This window comes from Rhinolophus ferrumequinum, chromosome 2, assembly GCF_004115265.2.
Source record: "Rhinolophus ferrumequinum isolate MPI-CBG mRhiFer1 chromosome 2, mRhiFer1_v1.p, whole genome shotgun sequence".
Taxonomy (NCBI): domain Eukaryota; kingdom Metazoa; phylum Chordata; class Mammalia; order Chiroptera; family Rhinolophidae; genus Rhinolophus; species Rhinolophus ferrumequinum.
The window spans coordinates 47,323,983-47,342,792 of NC_046285.1; the positions used below are offsets into that span (position 1 = coordinate 47,323,983).

Below are 18,810 nucleotides of genomic sequence, written 5' to 3' on the forward strand. Positions count from 1 at the left end.
TTCTTCACTTCCAACCTCACTGCCCAGTTGGAATCTTCATAGCTCTGTCACCTGAATGATTAAAATACCCACTAAAAACTCTCTCTCCCCATCCCCCTTCCTCCTCGCACCGCAAATTACCTTTTGAAAAAACAGCTCTGATCTCATCATTCCTCTGATGATATACTTCCGGTGACTCCCACAGTAGTGATGCTCTAACTTGCTCTTGTGTCAGGATCATTGGCGGACTCAATAAACGCATACTGCTAAGACTCACCCCGAGTTTCGGACTCAGTAGATGTGAGGTTGGGCCCAAGAATTTGCATTTCTAAGTTCCCATGGTCTGCTGCTGCTGGTGGTCTGCAGACCACAGTTTGAGGACCACTGGTCTAGAGAACAAAGTTCCAACTCCACAGCATGGCATCAAGGGTTTCTCATTCTACTTTGCTTCCCCATGTCCCTCCCTCCCCACCGAGCCCCTGTAGTTTAGTCCCACCAGATTATACCAGCGTTTTCAAACTATAGTCCATACTTTTATTCTTCTGGCCTGTGCTCTATGTATTCTCTCTGGCATGCCTTTCCACCTCATTCTTCTCTTCGAAATCTCTTACTCATCATTCAAGTTCTTAAATGCCACTACTGGAGGAATTTTCCTCCAATATTGTTTCCAGATTATGAATTTCTAATAATGTGTTCCTAATAATTTATACACAACTCTACATAATGCGAATGTGGTACCAAAACCCACTTACCCCGCTTTCTGCCTTGGGATGGTGCTGGACACTGACCTCTAAGGACTGCAGCAACCCTTTGGTTAACAGTAGGCTGGGAAGGGAAGGGAAGGGAAGGTATATCAGCAAGAGATTAGAGGGTCAGGGGAGGGACGGTCCCCTTGCTGTCTCCCCAAATGAGCCACGGTTCCTGTGGACTGACTCTCTCCGACGGGTATGGCTCTTACCAGGCTCAGTACATGCCCCCTCCCTTGCCCTTCAGCCTAGATGGCAAGGGGATGGTGGGGCTGCCTCACCATTTCTCTATGATTTCTCTTTACCCTTAGACCACACCTATCCAAGTAATTCCTTTATTAATTCTCTTCACTGACCCATTTTGAGTGTACCTATATCCTGCCAGGACCTTTTCTGATACACTAGGTAAATGTGTGTTAGTGTGGTTTTTACTTCCTTCCCCTTACTTCCACCCTCACCTTGTGTCCAATTCATCTTTGTAATCTTAACACAATGCCAAGCATATTAAGGGCCTTCAATACACGTTGGTTGAATTAAAGTAAATAATGTCTTGTCAGGGTTGCCCTGTCTCAGAGTGCATGAAAAGGACCCAGTGTATTTTTCTGAAGATGAGTGTGTAGGGAAAGCGGGGTTGGGGTAGAAATGGGATGCCCAGGAGAAAGGGAAACTAATACTGATTTTTAAAAAATATGCCAGGCTCTCTGCAGACTTTATTTCACTTAATCCTCATGATAATATCGTGAAGTAGTTACGGCTATGCCCATTGTACAGATGCCACCGACTGAGGTTACTCAACTCATGAACGACAGAGCCCAGGACTTTGTCAGACATCAACACCTGTCCCAAAAGGATGACATTAAGTCCGCTGGCAGCTGCTGTTTACTACTTCAAGCTAAGGCAGAGGAAGTTGTTTTCATAGAAATGAAAACGAAAGATCTAGGCACGAGCCTGTTGGGTGGGGCCGGCCGGGCAGTGGGGGCGGACGGAGCCGAGGGCTCTCGCTGCTGGTCTGAGAGTCCTGGGGCTCTAGGGCCTCGACCCCCCACCCGAAGAACTTGAACACCAAGTTGCAGGATTATTTCCAGAGCCTGAAGAGATCCGGAGGCTGCGAGGTCGGCCGGGAGCCAGGCAGCCCGCCCCGCTTCTTGGGGCTCGTTCGCCGGGAGGATGGTGAGGGGCGCCGGGGGCGGGTGGGGGGAAGGGACGGAAGGGGCGACAGGGCTCACCCGCCAGGCGTCAGGCACACGCGGGACACTGCGGCACAGGGCTGCACAGAGACCCACATCCTTCAGAACCCTCTCCTGTAGCGAGGCGCTTACCACTGACTTGTCCCAGAAGAGAGTAGAGTGCGAGCATCTTTTTCTATAGACTATTTGAGAATTTCCCCCTCAAAGTTTAAATTCCTTATAAATTAGGAACATTAGTCCTTTGTGATATATGTTGTGACTATATCCTTTCAGTTTGTCACTTGTCTTTTGAGTTTGCTTACGGTGGCCTTTCCCCCCACACACACACAAATGTTTTTTCACTTTTATGTAGTAAAATTTACCAATCTTCTGTGTTATTGCATCTGGACTTTAGTCATATTTTAAAAGCTTTCCCCACACCCAGGTTATCGACACCCATGATTTTTTTCTATTTGTAATGTTTCATATATAGAGATCTCTGATACATTTGGAGTTTATTCTTGTGTGTGGTCTGAGGAATGGATCTAATTTTATCTTTTTCCCAAAAGGGTATCCAGTTGTCCCAACACCCAACTATGTGAATCCATTTAAATTGCTATCTGTAAATCTTCCATTTTGTTTCATTAGTTGAATTTATTAAAAAGATTACCACTGCCTCAGTATGCCACCTTTATCAAATACCACATTTTTCTATGCAGTTTGGCTATATTTGGAACTTCTATTCTATTCCATTGACCTGTTCATTATCTGTTACAAAGAGACTTTGTTATATATTTTAATGTCAGTACTAGTCCCCCTGTAGAGCTGTGCTTCTCAGTGTTTTCCAAGCTATTCTTGTGTGCTTATCTTTTCTCGTGAACTTCAGGATTGACTTCTGATTTATGATCAGTGTCAAAACAAAACAAAACACAAAAAACTCATTGGAATTTTATTGGGTTTGCATTAAACTTATAAATTAAATTACTGACATCTGACTTCTTGAGATGGTATTGAGATGTTTTGTTTCATTAGTTGAAAATTTTTCACCTTAGTACAATCCGTTAAATAAATATAGAACTTTTATTCTACTACTTTTGGAGTGCTTAAAGTTAACATTTTTAACCTATCAGGGATTAATACTATTGTGTTTAGCTGCTCACTATGAAGTATGAATTGATACCTAATTTTCTTCACAATGAAAACCAACATTCCCAACAATATTTATTAAATTATGATTCATGTCTCCACTTATTCCTCTTAATACTTCGTATGTTAAACTTTTTGATAGATTAAGGCTTATTTCTGGAATTTCTCTTGTACTTCTGTGATATTATCTATTCTTAATTTAGAATTATTTAGTTTTATAATTATTACTTAAAGTTGAAGTTTTTAAAAAGACGATTTTTTAGAGCAGTTTTAAATTCACAGCAAAATTTGCCCTCTTTCAAGGGTTAAAAATAATGAAAAATGGAAGTAAATCTCTATTCTCCCCATAATGTCTATCAATGTCTATGCATTGCGAATCTTCTTGGTGAATATGCAGCATTTTTGTATTTTCGTTATCTCTGAAGAGTGCCCTTTCATTATGCAGTAACAGAAACTTCTTTGTTTTCAGTAACAAGTTGTAGCTCTGTTAATATATGCCAGTGGATAAGAACCATCATTTACTATCATGTTTGTTACTTTTGTTTTCCTGTGATTTGGTGAGTAAATCTGACTTTACAAAGTATACTGTTTAACTTCATATAATCATTTAGCCAAAGAGTTACTATTTTTAAAAATAAGGCAATGAGTGAAATCTATTTTCTTTAAAAATATTTAAAACTTCAGAAAGTAATATAAAGCAAATCTCAAATAAAAATATAAAAATATAAAGCAAATTTCAAATCTCAAAGCAGATATAAAAACTAACATCTTAAGTGTTTGTCTCCCTAAAAATTGCTAAGTTGGAAGACTGAAGTACAAAAGTAATATTTTTCAGAAGAGTGGATAAAATGGATGAAATGGAAGTGCATGAAATAGGTGAATTTTCAAAAAACTCTTCCCAAGCCTCCCAGTTGGTTGCATTTTCTAATATCCAAGACATCATGACTGAGAATGGGCTGTACTTGCTTTTGGAGTTGATTAGTGGCCTGTTAGAAGCCAATGGTGACTTCAGAGTGGAATACCCAGTCCTAAAGGTGCTGTCATCACTTTTCTCAAAACTATTGGTAAGACAGTCAATAGCTTTTAACCCTTCATCTGCAAATTATGGTTGTATCCTACTTTGAGATTCCGGGCCTCCTACAGTGGGTCTTCTCTAAGAGTTGTGCTCTTTCCAACTCCCATAAAAGAATTGCAAGGGAGTGTGTATTATTACTTGTGATGCTACTAATAGCTAACATTTATCAAGTTCTTGTTCTGTGAGGTAGGTACTTTATTGTCCTCATTTTAAAGATGAAGAAATCGGGGCTTAGAGAGGATTAAATGACTTGCTCACAGTCACACAGCTAGTAAGTATTTGAGTCAGAATTCCAAATTAGACATTCTGACTTCTGAGTGTATTTTCTTAACCACTGTGTATGTATCCTCAAATTTCCAGTGAATTTTAAGAGTTGTAGGACTTTATTTTTATGATAATTACATATGCAAATGGAGACCAAGATATGGTGAAGTTATTAGGGGGGATGGAGAGAAATTAGATTTAGGAAACCATATTGTATTACAATCATTATTGCTATTATCAGCTTACAATATGGCTGCAGATACTCGATTTCATTTGGAGAGGTAACTTTGATCCATATTTCCAAAATAATCTTAAATGGAGGTCAAGGTCACTGTTAATGATAGCTGTGCAGTCAGGGTAGGCAATGTGGGTTAGGTGGAAACTGACACTGAAATTTAACTTTACATAGAAATTTAGTGGTAGCCTCTAAATCAAATTAATTTTTATAATCTGTTTTCTTAATATGAAATGAAATTGCAGTACCAATAAACCGATTTTTATTTGTAGATGTCAGGACATTTGTTAATGTCTGTGATGGACACCATAGAGCTCAGCAACTTCAGATTTTCCCGAGACTTCTGGAACCCACAAGAACCATTAGGGTTGAAAACCTGCCACCTCATGTTGATAGTAATTAAATAACAATTTTCTTTGAAAACCCCCAAAATGGTGAAGGAGTACCCAATATCCAGTATTTCCCAGATGAGAGTTCAGCCCCCGTTGAGTTTCCTGACTACAAAGGTAATCAATTTCTCTTCTTTCTTCATATTTACAGCTATTATTAACCATTTCATGCACAAATGAAGTCAGATTAGGGGACACATAGGTAATTAGGAAATCCATCAAAGCCACCATATTCCTACTGGAGTATGGAATTAACTTAAGGCTATGAACAGGTCTCTGGTGAGATCTAGCCAATTAGAATTGTTTTTCATGCAGTAACAAAACAGTAACCACAAACCTCCCCTAAACCTTCCCTTGACCCCAATTTCCCTATAGCATCATTTTTTGCTTTCTCCCAAACTTGTGCAGTTGTTTTTCAGACTTCTCCAAGTGCTCTTCCTTTCCTTTGGTGCCTCTCCCAGATACACTAGGGTCTCTTTGGACTCACACTTAAAACCTTCCCTAGAGGATTCCCTTTAGGAAACTGAAGTTCAGGAGACTGGAGGTCCCTGGGAATTTACATTTTTCTCGCAACCAGGGTGGCCCATAGACAATGACTGACTGGCATGGAGGTACAAGAACCCAGTTCCCTTGTCTCAAAATTAGGACAACACTGCGATGCAATCTATATACTCCAGAGCTCCTTGCAGGATCAGACAGAAGCCAGGTTTAACCTAAACCACATTCTCTATCTTCATCTCTCACTTCCTCCAGGTTTCTCCTGAGGTCACAACTTTAATAAATCACTTGCACATGAATCCCCATTGCAGGCTATGCTTCTAGAGAATTTGACCTAATTTTATGACTTCTTTTGATTACAGCGCACAATTGTTTTTAATAGTTTTGACAATTATAACTATTCCTTTAAAAATGGTATTGCCTTTACTTCTAATAGGTTATTTTGAATTGCTCACGCATGATTGTTTGTATTTATTTAATCTCTAAGGACCAGATTGTTTTTTTCCCAGGGGAAAAAAAAATCACTTCTCCAATATTTTAATGAATGTCAATGGGAAAATCAGATTAATTTTACAAAACTTCACTGCAAAGTAAACATGAATAAAATAGATCTATTCCATCTTTCGTTGAGCTACTTGACAGTGGTACCATTTTAGGGAGACACATTGTATTTCAGAATCTCACTAGTATCAGGATTTCTTTTTAGGCCAAAGATTTTGTCTGAATGATACCTACCTTTTTTTCTTTTTGATTTTTAGTGGTGGTCACCTACTTGACCAAAAAGCTTGTCTTCAATGCAAGGCCAATCTCTGTGTTTCCCTATCATGTATCTTTGGACACAGCCGTCTACAGAAGGAAGAAGCCCCTGAGAAAGTTGCTGGCACCACTTCTGGTGGCCCTGAATCATCTCATATGGAAGAATCTTGCAGAGAAAGCATCACCTGATTGGAATGCTGAATTATCAAAGGGGGAGGGGTCACTGTGAGGTAACATGGCCCCAAGTCAGCTGTGAGGGACTGGAAGGTAACACTCAGGTCTGTGGCCACCAAATTCACTCAAGGGAAAATAAAGGTCAATGTCTTCAAGATCTGGAAAGAAAATGTTTCTAAAAAATTCTCTCAGATTATGTCTAAATATCAAGTCACCAAATTGAATGTGAAGCCAGCAGTATAGAAGGACATAAAAAACTGCATGGACGATGATAGGATTTTGATTGAGTCTGATACGTTCAAGGAGATGGTCATAATAATAGGTTGTTCGGAGGATGTAAAAAGAATTGTAACACAATTAAAGACACCAACCAAAACATCAAAAAGAAAAAACAAGTATAGACAGAGAATGTGACTGGTTCTTCTGGGAGGTTTTCTTGTCCTCACATCCGTGCTTTAAAAGAGTCTATACCCAAGGGATTTTCAGGGTGAGAGGTCATTGATACCAGACTGCATGCAGAAGAGTACAAAGTGAAGAAAGAATGAAATTCCTGAGCAAGTGAAAAAGATGGCTCAAGAAGCCCATCACCAGCACTTCTGGAGTTTTCTGTTTGTTTCAGAAAGTACAGTAGGAAAAATTCTCTGAGACTCTTTTAAGCAAAGAAAATTCATATCCTTTTTGCCTTAGATCAGACATGGAAAATATATTTCATTTCATGGGTGACCGCTGACCAAATGGTATTTGTTGCCTTAAGCTCTGTGTTGAGAAAGATTCTCAGACTTTGGGTTGATTGAAAAAGCATGCTGACAACAATGGATAATGTCTGTCACAGGTGTGGGGTGTATGGGGGGTGACATGTGCCATATTTTTACTATTCGTAAGCGTGAAAATACCATCAGGTAGATTGTCTCCTCTTTTGTGAAAAACGGATTTAAGTATTGTGTCCTTCATTAGCTAGTAGTTTGACTTTGAATAACAGGCTTCACCTCTTTGCATACTGGTTTCCTTTTCAGGAGAATGAAGTTTCTGTACTAGATGATCTGTGATGCTTCTTTAAATTCTAAAATTCTATGACTGACTAATAGTCAAACTACAAATGTATTATTTTAGGGAACTAAGGGGTATTCCTAGAATGGGTTCCCTCAGAAAAGGAACTGAGACAGATTCAAGGGCAAATGATTTAAATAGGGAAGTAAAGGACACTGATAGGCTGCATTATCAAATCAGTTACCACTTAATCCCACTGGAGAAACCCAGAGTGACTCTGGGAGGCTAGGCTGCTTGGGTAGTTTTACACCAGCTCCTGTCAATCACTGGAAGAGAGGACTTGGGTTGGTGGGGAGGGTGCCTTAACTTACCTGCACTTTCTCTGTGCTGCACTGGCAAGCAAAGCAGACTTTGGAACTATATATATATATATATATATATATATATATATATATATATATATATATATATAGAAAGTTCTCGGACAAGAAATGCAGTTGGAAATATGACCACGGTGCCTTTAAATTATAAGAGCCAGGGCATATGCACAGGGTTTGCTAGGCTGGGATTCTTAGGGGAATAAGTAAAAGAGCTCATTGGAATTTGGGGTATTAAATACAATCGATACTCAAACATTGTGATAATAAATTATTAGCTTTTGAATCTTAGAGTTGGTTATGAGTTGAGTTAGAGAGGTCTGTGAAATATAATTATTTTCTGTTCAGGCACCTATGAGGAAAGTCTTCAGGCAACATTGCCTGATTGTTCTTTTTACTGTTTTCTTCCTAGGCAAGACACCAAGTAAGCTGGAATGGTTATCTTTTAACCGGAAATGTTCTAGCCTCAACCCAAACCAAAGAAGGCCTGAACCTCATGTTGATAAGTGGAGATGTTTCATATTTCTGTGTAAGTGTATTTAGTAAATCCACAAAGGAGCAATGAGGTCTAATTAACTGGTTCTGTAATTTGATGTCAACAATTAAGATCATAGAAATTTGAGAAGTTAAACTCACCTGAGGTTCATGCAGGGCCATACTTACCATCTCTCATATTCTTCTACGTGTCGTCGTATGGAGATATCCAAGTTTAACCACAAACCAGGTTGTGAAATCCACCTCTTTTATTTTGCTACAACTTACCTTGACCTACTCTCAGCCCAGTTCTGTTTTCCTCTCCTGTTCCACGAGCATTAATGGGAAAGACATATATACATCACATTTATAATATCACCTTTCACAAACACACCCTGTTGCTCCCGCCTGAGCACTTTCTGAGACAAAGGCAGAAAGTTTACCAGTACAGGTGCAAAATGCTCAGCTTGGCTCTTGCCTGCCCCTCTCCTCCTATGCTTCCTTTTCCTTGGACTCATCAATTAGCAGGAGATGTTGGCCCTTTATTCCATCTATAGTTGACATCCATGAAACTCATTCCTGGCTATACATCAGAATCACCTGGGAAACTTTTAAAAATTCTGATGCCCAGGCCCCTCCCCTAGAGATCCTGATTTTCACTGGTCAGGTATGTGGTCTAGGTATCAGTAGTTTTTGAAAGCATTCCAGGTGGTTCTGATATGCAGCTGGGGCTGAGAATTACTGATTTGGAGTCTTCTTCAGAATTCTATAGTCCCCACTATTTTGACGCTTGCTATTTACCTTCAGTTGGCACACATGCAAGACTAATGGAAACATAATCCTTCTGAGAAATTTGGAGACTCTTATGGATTATGAGCCACTGGAAACATTCTTTGCTTTTGCTGCAGCTAATGGGATGGCAGAGGGGAGGCAGCCAGACAGCTTCTTCATGTTCTCTAGAATTTTAAATAGAGTCCTTAGACTCCTTTGTCACATGGATTCAGTACCTTGTCCTCAGATCTGCAGGTCAAGAAGTTGAATCATATCATTTTACCCAGACTTGATCTGACACTAATCAAACTCAAGAGACGCATTTGTAAAACTGGAATTATAATTATTTAACTTGCAACAGGAAAGATCATTGCCATGGCTTCCGGTAATAATGAGCTGTGTAGCTGACTGTTATGAGATTACTTGGTGAATATAATCAGACTAGAAAAGAACTGGACGACATAAAAGTACAGTAAGTTTCTTTTGCACTCCAGGCGTAGGCATAGTATAGTGGTTACACAGACCAAGTTCTAAAGCCAGTTGTGGAAGGGTTCCAATATCACTCTACCACCGCTGAGCAGCCATTGAACTTGATCAACATCCCACTTATGCCTCAATGTCCTTATCTATAAATATGATGGCAATATTAAGGTTGTTGTGAGGTTTAAATAAAATAATTCATGTATGAAGCACTTAGCACCTTCCTGGCACATAGTAAAGACTCAGAAAACGATAGCTATTATCATTATCTACTCACGATGGACCACTTTAAATTTTACCTCACCCAATTAGTACTATAATCTAACTGAGATAGATCTTAATTACCCTTATCTTATAGAGAAGGAAACCAGGGTCTTTCCACTACATAGTCTGTTAAGTTGATTATTAAACTCTCATCAACTCATATCTGGATACCTTTTCTCAACATTGGATGATGCTGTATAAACTTTGGAATCCTCTTAAACTTTCCCATCTGAATTCCTTTCCCTATCCAGTGAGTTTCCAAGCCTCTTTCCACAGTGTCTCCTGTACATGCCCTTTCCTTCTCATTCCCGTCGTCCACTGTTGTTTCAGCATCCCCCAGCCTCCCCTTAGTACTGACCTCACCTTCTTGCCTTTGGTCTCTCACCCTGCGATCTGTCCTCTACATTGCTGTTTGCTGCACATTTCAAAAACATATCAGGTGCTCCCTATAGGATAAAGGATGAAGCCTATGGGATAAAGCCCCCAAGAGTGTGGGTTTTCAGAGTCCTCCATCATCTGGCCCCAAATCCCTTTCCAGCCCTGTCTCTCATCATTGAAACTCTCCTTTAGCTAAATTGGATGATTCTCTGACCTTTCTCAATTCTGTGTGTTTTCTGAGATGTTCAGCCACCTGGAATTCCTTACCACCTTCTTCTTACCTGTCCCAGTTATATCCCTTATCCTCTTGGTCTTACACTAACCAGTGCAGTCTAAATGATTCCTACCATTTTTGAAATTTGATCGTGATTGATAATTATGTATTTAACACTGTTACTTTTGATTATCTTGAACTGATTTAAACATTGAGACTATTTAGCTTTTTCACATGTTGATGTATTGCTTCCCCAAACTGTGCAGGAATCAGTAAGTAGAGAGGGAGGCCGCCAAGTGGGGGTGAGGTGAAAGTGGGCTGGCTCCAGTTTTTTCGGAAGGCTCACTCACTCTTGTCCCTGCAGGGAACTTCTCAGGTCTGAAGATTACTTTATGTTAACTGACTTCATGTAAGATCGAAGTGGATCCATGAATGCCGATTATTAACTTAGAGTGAGAAATAGGACTGTTATGTAGCCAAGAGACATTAGCCACATTACACTTTTTAAAAAAATATATAAATGCCATTCAATATTAGTTTCTGGTGTACAGTATGGTGATTAGACATGTACATAATTTATGCAGTGATCCCCCCGATTAGTCTAGTACCCACCTGGCACTATACATAGTTGTTGCAACATTATTGACTATATTCTCTATGCTGTACTTTACATCCCTGTGACTATTTTGTAACTGCTTATTTGTATTTCTTCATCCCTTCACCTTTTTCGCCCAGCTCCCCATCTCTCGTCTCCTCTGGCAACCGTCAGTTTGTTCTCTGTATCTATTAGTCTGTTCCTCTTTTGTTTGTTCATTTATTTTGTTCTTTAGAGTCCACATATACGTGAGATCGTATGGTATTTGTCTTTCTCAGTCTGACTTATTTCACTTAGCATAATACCCTTATGATGAGGAAGAGCTCCCCAAGGAACCAGAATACTCAAAATGCACCTGATCAGAGCGTTCTCCCCTCCAAATGTGAACACAATATGATGAAATTAGATGAATTGAATATCTAGTATCTATTGGCATCAGGCAATGACCCCATCTCACCAAATACATAGTCTCAGAACAGACATTGGAGAGCTCAATGCCCCTAGATAGGCCTGAATGGACACTGTGTCCCTTCACTCCAGTGACCGTCCTTTGTCTAGGCCTTTAGGGCTGGCCAGACCCCCTCTTCAGGACCCATTCTTTTTTACGTACATCTTAATAATGTCAAAACCATCAACCTCGGTTCTTGCCTGCCTAAAAGCAATTCTCTCTCTCTTCCTGTCTCTCTCCATCTCTCTTTCTGCTGCTGCCTGTCATTCTCACTTTCTTTTTTCAGTCTTTTTCTCTGGTCAGTGTTTCACTCATTTTTATAGCTCTACTCTGACTCATAACATCAGTAGTGGGTAATATATTTCCTTAATTTCTAAGTTTTGGGGCTCATCTCATTATAGCATTTAAGTACTAACAACAGATTGAAGCTCCTTGAGAGTAGGGCTGACAGGTCAGTAGGAGAGGCAAAACACATCTTGTGCATCACTCCAGAATACTTAGCAAGTCTTAGATGCTCAATAACTATTTATTGATTTGACCTCTAACATATCGTTGCTGTTTTCTTTAAGGCCGATGTCATTGTCAACACTGTTCCTAAGGATCTTCAGCTCGGACGAGGATCACTATCTCAGGCTCTTTTGCGGAAAGCTGGTCCAATGCTCCAGAAAGAGTTAAATGCCACCAGACAGGAAACAGAGGAGAAAGTGGGTAGCATATTCATGACAAGTGGCTGCAATCTGGACTGCAAAGCTGTCGTCCATGTGGTGGCTCCAGGCTGGGATAATGGAGCTGGGTCTTCTTCGCAGGTAGAAAAAGTCCTTCGTTCTCCACTTCATTTGATAGCTATGGTAATCTTCTTCTGGCATGGTATAGATCTGTGGTTCTCAACCAAAGGGAATTTATGCCACAGGGGACATTTGGCTTATTACAATTGCTACTGGTAGCTCGGGAGTAGAGGCCAGGGATGCTGCTAAATCTCCCGCGAGGCATATACCAGTACCCACAATAAAGCATTGTCTGGCCCACATTGAGAAACCTTAGTACTGATTGAATCCTGTCCATTTATTGAAATCTTTATTACATTCCATGAAGAGTCCATCCCAGCTACTAGTTATTTCGGAGTGTTTGATCCTTAAAAGAAGTAACAATCATTGGGGTTCTCCAGGTATAATGTCTGAAGATTAGCTTAGTAATCCCTCAGTGTAACTAAGAGATGTGGCCAGAACTGTAGTGAAGAATGAAGACGGGTCAGTGCCCTTTTTTTGATGACTTAATTCTCACCTTTACATCTAGTTTAACCCCAAACTTTATTTTTTTCAGAATATAAAAGTAATATATGTATATCACAGAAAATAAAAATCATAATCCTAGAGATAACTTTGGTTAGCATTTTACTGTATTTCCTTCAAATCAATTTTGTGCATATTTATTTCTTAGTTGAGATTTCCCTTCCAAACATTTTTTAATCCTGCTTTTAAAAATTTAATGTAAACATCTCCCCATTTTGTTTAAAACTCTTCATAAACGTGACTTTCAATTGCAATGGGATTCTATTATTTATGTAACCATTCTCATACTATTGGACCATGCCCTTCTGCACGAATTTGAATCCCTCTGGAAAGTCCTCTCCCCTCTTCTCGGTTTCCCTTTCTGACTCCCCAGGCGCTGAGAAAGCCAACAGTAACAGAGAGGGCCTAGTCAGAGTTGATGGAGCCACAGTTCTTTCTGTTTCCCACCAGCTTGAGCCCTAACTTATGTAAACGTATTTTGTACATTTCAGATCATGGCAAACATCATCAAGAAATGTTTGACGACTGTAGAACAGCAATCTTTCTCATCAATCACATTTCCCATGATTGGAACAGGAAATTTGGGGTTTCCCAAAGCTGTTTTTGCCGACCTAATGTTTTCAGAAGTGTTGAAATATAGTAGCAGTGTGTGGCTGAAAACCTTACAAAAAGTTCACTTTCTGGTACATTTAGATGATGATGAAAGCCATCAGGTAGGGTTAAATATGAATATTTCTTTTAGTCGTTCTGGCAAGTGAACCTAAGTGCAATCAGATGTCTTTGTAGATTTATAAATGTCAGCATTTTCCACTTCCTTGTCCATAAGTGTTGGTTCTGATGGGGGTTGTCATGTGGCTTAACTATGAGGTAACACTGATAACACATACAATCCTTCTTACACAGTATAATCTATAAGAAATAAATTCTTAGAAAGTAGAAAGTTATTGGCATAAAAGTGGCCGAGACACTTTAACAATGACGAAATTAAAGCTTTATCTAGAGGGAAAAAGGCAGATAAGGGAAACCACGAGAGTTTACTTATTTGGATAGAATCTAGCCAGTCTGTAAAAGTCCATGAGGGTCTAAAGCTAGAAATACCAGTACCATACTTAGTCGTAGAGAAGCAGTCAAAGCACACTTACCAGGTACTTAGCACTAGCACTGCCCTTGTAAGGTGCCATTCCTTGAGAAGTGCTCTTTAGCTGCTTGGCTCACTCTGAGTACCAAACTCTACTTTCACCCTTGAAAAAGTTCTATTGATTTTACATAAATTGTGCATACTCATAACAAAAATGCAAACAATAGAAAAGAGTACAAAGAAGAAAGGTACAGCCAGGTTTGAATTTGACATTTAAAGGTTGAGTAAAATAACCTCTTTGAATCTCAGCTGTATTATGTGTAAAATGAGCATGGCAATAATACCTCTCAGAATGTGAGAATTAAGAGAGGTATTTCGGGGGTAGCTGGTTAGCTCTATTGGTTACAGCGTGGTGCTCTTAATAACAAGGTTGCCGGTTCCATCCCAACATGGGCCACTGTGAGCTTCCCCCTCTACAACTGGATTGAAACAACTACTTGACTTGGAGCTGATGAGTCCTGGAAAAACACACTTAAAATAAATAAAAGTTAAAAAAAAAAAGAGGATGTATTTAAAATTGCTAGCATGTAGCAAACCTGAAAACTGGTTGCAGAAGTAGTTACTATTACCTGACTTTAAGGGCAATTGCTACAACTTCCTAACATTATTAGCACTTTAAAAAATGTATCAAATATAATTTTCTTTTCTGAATTCTTAGTTATTCTCAGGCATTTGGGAAGGAAGTGTGGTCTTCCCACAAAATAATGTAAATCAGCACTGGCATTTATTGAGAAAATTCCTAGGTTGAATCACAACCCTTTAATTAAAAAGTCTCTGAGGTAAGAGGAAATCTATTGAGAACTATTGTTCCTAACTGATGTCTGATGTTCATTGTTCCAAAGAATTGGATTAATATTTCATAACATTGTTGTGGTCAGTAACTGTGTTTCTTTCCATTTCCAGGCCTTTTTAGATAAATTCACTAGGTGGTCAAGCGGAAATCCTAATGAAGACAAGATTCTCATGGCTACAGATTTCCAAGGTTTGGTAAAGTTGTTCCACTGAGAAAATATTTCCCTTTGCTTAGTTACTCTTCAGGATTAGCTGGAGTCCAATAGAATGAGACAATTGCCTGTGAAGAACAAATCAGTGATGGAGGAGGTGTTAGAGCATGTTCCATTGTCTGGACACACAAAGAATAAATCATATTGTTGTGAACCGAATCATTGGTAATGAGGCCAAAATTTCTAAGATATGATCATAAAAGATAACTACGCATGACACTAAACTTTACTGATTGCTTTCATATAAATTATATCATTTAAACCTAACCATGGCCCTATGGGCAGGTGGTTCTGTTGCCATTGTACAAATGTGGAAAGGGAGATCTAAAGAGTTTAAGGGATGTGTAGAAATGGCATATCTAAGTTGTAAAGCCTCAGAACATAGAGTGAACAATAATATGCCAACATGTTAAAGGTAATTTACTCAGAGCAGCCTTGATATTGCTGTCCCAGGGGGACGAAGTGGCAAGAAGAGTTCATGTTTGGTTAGTGAGCTGTTGTTGAACATTGGACAAATGACCTAGCCACTCTGAGACCATTTTCCTTTTTGTAAAACAGTAATAAAAGGATCTCCCAGAAGTACACACTTTCAGTTATAAGATGAATAAGCTCTAAAGACCTATTGTATAGCATGGGGAATAGTTAATAATCATGTATTGTATACTTGAAATTTGCTAAGAGAGTAGATCTCAAGGGTTCTCATGACACACATGTACACAAAAGGTAACTGTGCGAGGTGACGGGTGTGTTACTTAGCTCAATTGTGGCAATCGCTTCACAATATATACATATATAAAAACCTGACATTGTACACGTTAAATATATAACATTTTTATTTGTCAATCATACTTTAATAAAGCTGGAAAAAAAGAATCTCCCAGAGATGTCAGCATGAAATGAGTGTGCACTTTATCCCCTTCTTTCTCATACAGCAACTTTTATAGAACAACAGATGGGCCAATCAAATGTTTCTGCCTCATCCTATTTAACAGAGAAAATATAGATACTTCTATGGCCACAAAGCATTGTTTTCTAATATCCTTTAAAAAAGAGCACCCAGCAGTTTAATATGCGAGGAGACATGGTGATGTTTGGGTTTACGTAGGGGAAAGAAAGCGGAGAACTGGGAAGAGAACGGGTCCCCATCATGTTTGTTCTTCGGGCAGGAGTCAGCTATTCTCTCATCCATCTTCTTTCTTTTCAGGTCTCTTCAGAACTGTCACTAACCCTAAGTGCACAACATACCAAATGAAAATTGGTGCGATTACTTTCCAGGTTGCTCTTGGAGATATCACCAAAGAAAGCACAGATGTTATTGTAAACTCAACAGCAAGGATGTTTAATCTGAAATCAGGTACTTTATTTAAGCAATATACTTTATCGTAACTTTTAATATGACTACTGTTGGGAAGGAAATTATGGCTACTGATGACCTCAGTAGACAGAGAGGTTTGTAGAAAATATGCAGACCCTGGAATCAGAAAGACCTGGGTTTGAATTCCAGCTATGCCACTTACCATTGTGTGGCCTTGGACAAATCACTTAACCTCTCTGAGCCTCAGTTTCTCTGCCTGTCAAATGCCTATTTCTCAAGGAGTGTTAGTAGGGGGAAAAGCAATGTAAAGGTGAGGTGTACCTGATACATCATACTTAGTCAATGTCAACTGTCATCTCCTGTTTAGCTCTGAACTATCAAAATTGCACATTTATAATTTAATCAGTTTAAGTTCTTCTATTTTTATTTTCCTTTTTATGTAACTCAGTTAGTACTCACATCTCACCTCCTTTAACTCTTCTCTTGTCTACACTATACTAATCCAAAATGAAATTCAAACTCTTTTTCTTGATTTTCCCTAAAATGTTTGACCACCCCCATTGATATAACACTTTTGAGCATGGCCACTCCACGTGTCTATTCATTTATAACTTATATACATCTACTTATATATTTAATGTATTATAAAACATTAGTTTTTAAATTAAAAGGGCAAGATAAAACATACAAGAAATAGATATTTAAATGTTTTCTAAATCGCAAAATACAATGCAGAAGTGAATCTGTATAGTATCCAATGTATCAGTCATTCAAAATGTTGACATAAAGAACATTCAGTTATTTGAAACATGGTAAGTTGAATGTACTGCATTTATCCCTGCCACATTTGAAACGGTAAAGCAACAGTAAAGAAATTAAAACGATATAAACCCACAGAGAAAGAGAGAGTTGGAGGGAAAACAACAATGAACAAGAGACAGCAACATATTTTCAGAAGATGGGAAGCAGCTAGCCAGTGGAGGTAACCCACATGGCGTGGAAAAAACTTTGTATCTGTGGGAGAGAATGGCAGCCCCTAGACAGGAACTGGAGGCAGCAGGAACCTGGAAAGCAGGGGACAAGAAAAGAGATGAAAACAGAATTGGATGAAGTTCTGTATGAGTAGCACGTAGACTTCTTGATTCCACCCCCCATCCTGTGTGCCATTAACTTCCCTTGCTCTTCCCTGGCCGGAGGTGGGATATTTATTCTCTACAGAAACTAAACCAGAGAGATTCTGGTCTTAGCACACCAGGCACAGATGAGATGAGCGTAGGGAGCTAGAGGGAAAACTGTTTCAGTGACGTCTCTGTACTGAACAGTGAGTGCCCAGCCTCTTGCCAAGGGGCTCCCAGAACAGTAGCTGGGCTTCCGCCTTCCAGACATGAGATTGGAGGATCCTTCTGGGGACAAACTGACTGCCCAAAAGTCCAGTACTTACTGCCTGCTCACCTTACACTGAAGCCTACTGGTCAGCAAGCTTCCTGTACACGGAGCTTCCAAACCCACTCTTAACGATGAATGGACTGACAAAGATCACCTGACATGTGAGGAAAACCTCCACCATTACAAACTCAGAGACCAAAACAAATGAACTAAAAAAAGGAGTTTTTGAAAAAGAGACAATTCATAACGCACACATAATCAAGGAGACACAGGTAGATAGATGTAGATAGATAGATAGATAGATAGATAGATAGATAGATAGATAGATAGATAGATATCGATCTTCATGATGGTAAAGTAACATTTATTCAATACTTTCTGTGTGCCAGATTCTGTGCTAAGCATTTTTCATCCATTATTTCTTTCCATGTTCAGAAAACCCTGTGAGGGAAGTATTATCTCGGGAAGTATTATGTAACAGATGGAACTGATTAGTCACAAATTAGCTAATAAGTGGTGGAGTCAAATCTGATCCATTCTGTCAAAATGCAAAGTCCATGTTTTCAACCACTCAACCCAGCTGTCATTGGATGTGACCAAAATGGTGATGTTATAGCCTTGAATGGAAGATTCATTGGACTGAGGCCAGCCAACTATTTGTCTAATTGTGAAAAATCAAACAAAATTAAATAATCAAATCAAAGAACTTAAGTAAAATGCTCAATTTTATTACAGTTTTGGGATCCATGTTTCTCGTTCATATCAGAACTTTTATTTTTATACTTTTCATTCAATTTTGTAAAATAATAAGCATAGAATGCAAAAAAGTTCAAATAACTGCAAATATATCCCCGCACAAATAGAGGCAGTAAAAATGTAGACACTGGAGACTTTTAGTTGTTGGGCATTGCCATGATGCTTTGGATCAGATTGTTTATTCATCAGTCATTGAATGAAGGTTGCTATAGAAAAGGGATTTTTTGGCAGGGGTGGGGGAGTGGGGGGCCTGGGCATCAGTGTATTATGCACAAAAGGGTAAGCTGAACAAAAGTCTAATGTACAAAAACTAGAATCACTTACTGAAGTTTAACTGATGCTTTTTACCATTAACATGTCTTATTTAGGAGTGTCAAAAGCAATTTTAGAAGGTGCTGGGCCAGCTGTGGAAGATGAATGTGCTGTCCTAGGTATGGTCACATGTTACTTTTGCCTACAACCTATTGAAAATTAAAGGACTGAGAATAGTATGAGAGAACCCACGG

General features: G+C 39.1%; 1 protein-coding gene and 1 long non-coding RNA gene across 7 annotated transcripts in view; both read left to right on the forward strand.

Moving 5' to 3' along the window:
* The first annotated feature begins 1,629 nt into the window (after window positions 1-1,629).
* PARP15 (poly(ADP-ribose) polymerase family member 15) overlaps window positions 1,630-18,810 on the forward strand; it is a 31,504-nt gene continuing 14,323 nt past the window's right edge. The window contains exons 1-7 of one of the 6 annotated variants that reach the window (XM_033131739.1): window positions 1,630-1,895; window positions 8,205-8,321; window positions 11,986-12,222; window positions 13,197-13,418; window positions 14,747-14,825; window positions 16,052-16,201; window positions 18,673-18,735. In XM_033131739.1, the coding sequence (XP_032987630.1) occupies window positions 1,893-1,895; window positions 8,205-8,321; window positions 11,986-12,222; window positions 13,197-13,418; window positions 14,747-14,825; window positions 16,052-16,201; window positions 18,673-18,735 (871 nt within the window). In that variant the 5' untranslated portion in view covers window positions 1,630-1,892. Of the gene's footprint in view, window positions 1,896-7,028; window positions 7,166-7,235; window positions 7,261-8,204; window positions 8,322-11,985; window positions 12,223-13,196; window positions 13,419-14,746; window positions 14,826-16,051; window positions 16,202-18,672; window positions 18,736-18,810 lie in introns of those variants that run through there. The other 5 variants (XM_033131695.1, XM_033131731.1, XM_033131704.1 and 2 more) reach the window with 5 other exon arrangements.
* Window positions 3,453-6,970, forward strand: LOC117036672 (uncharacterized). The gene is made up of 3 exons (XR_004425428.1): window positions 3,453-4,101; window positions 4,884-5,117; window positions 6,257-6,970. It is a non-coding gene; the product is annotated as an uncharacterized LOC117036672 (long non-coding RNA).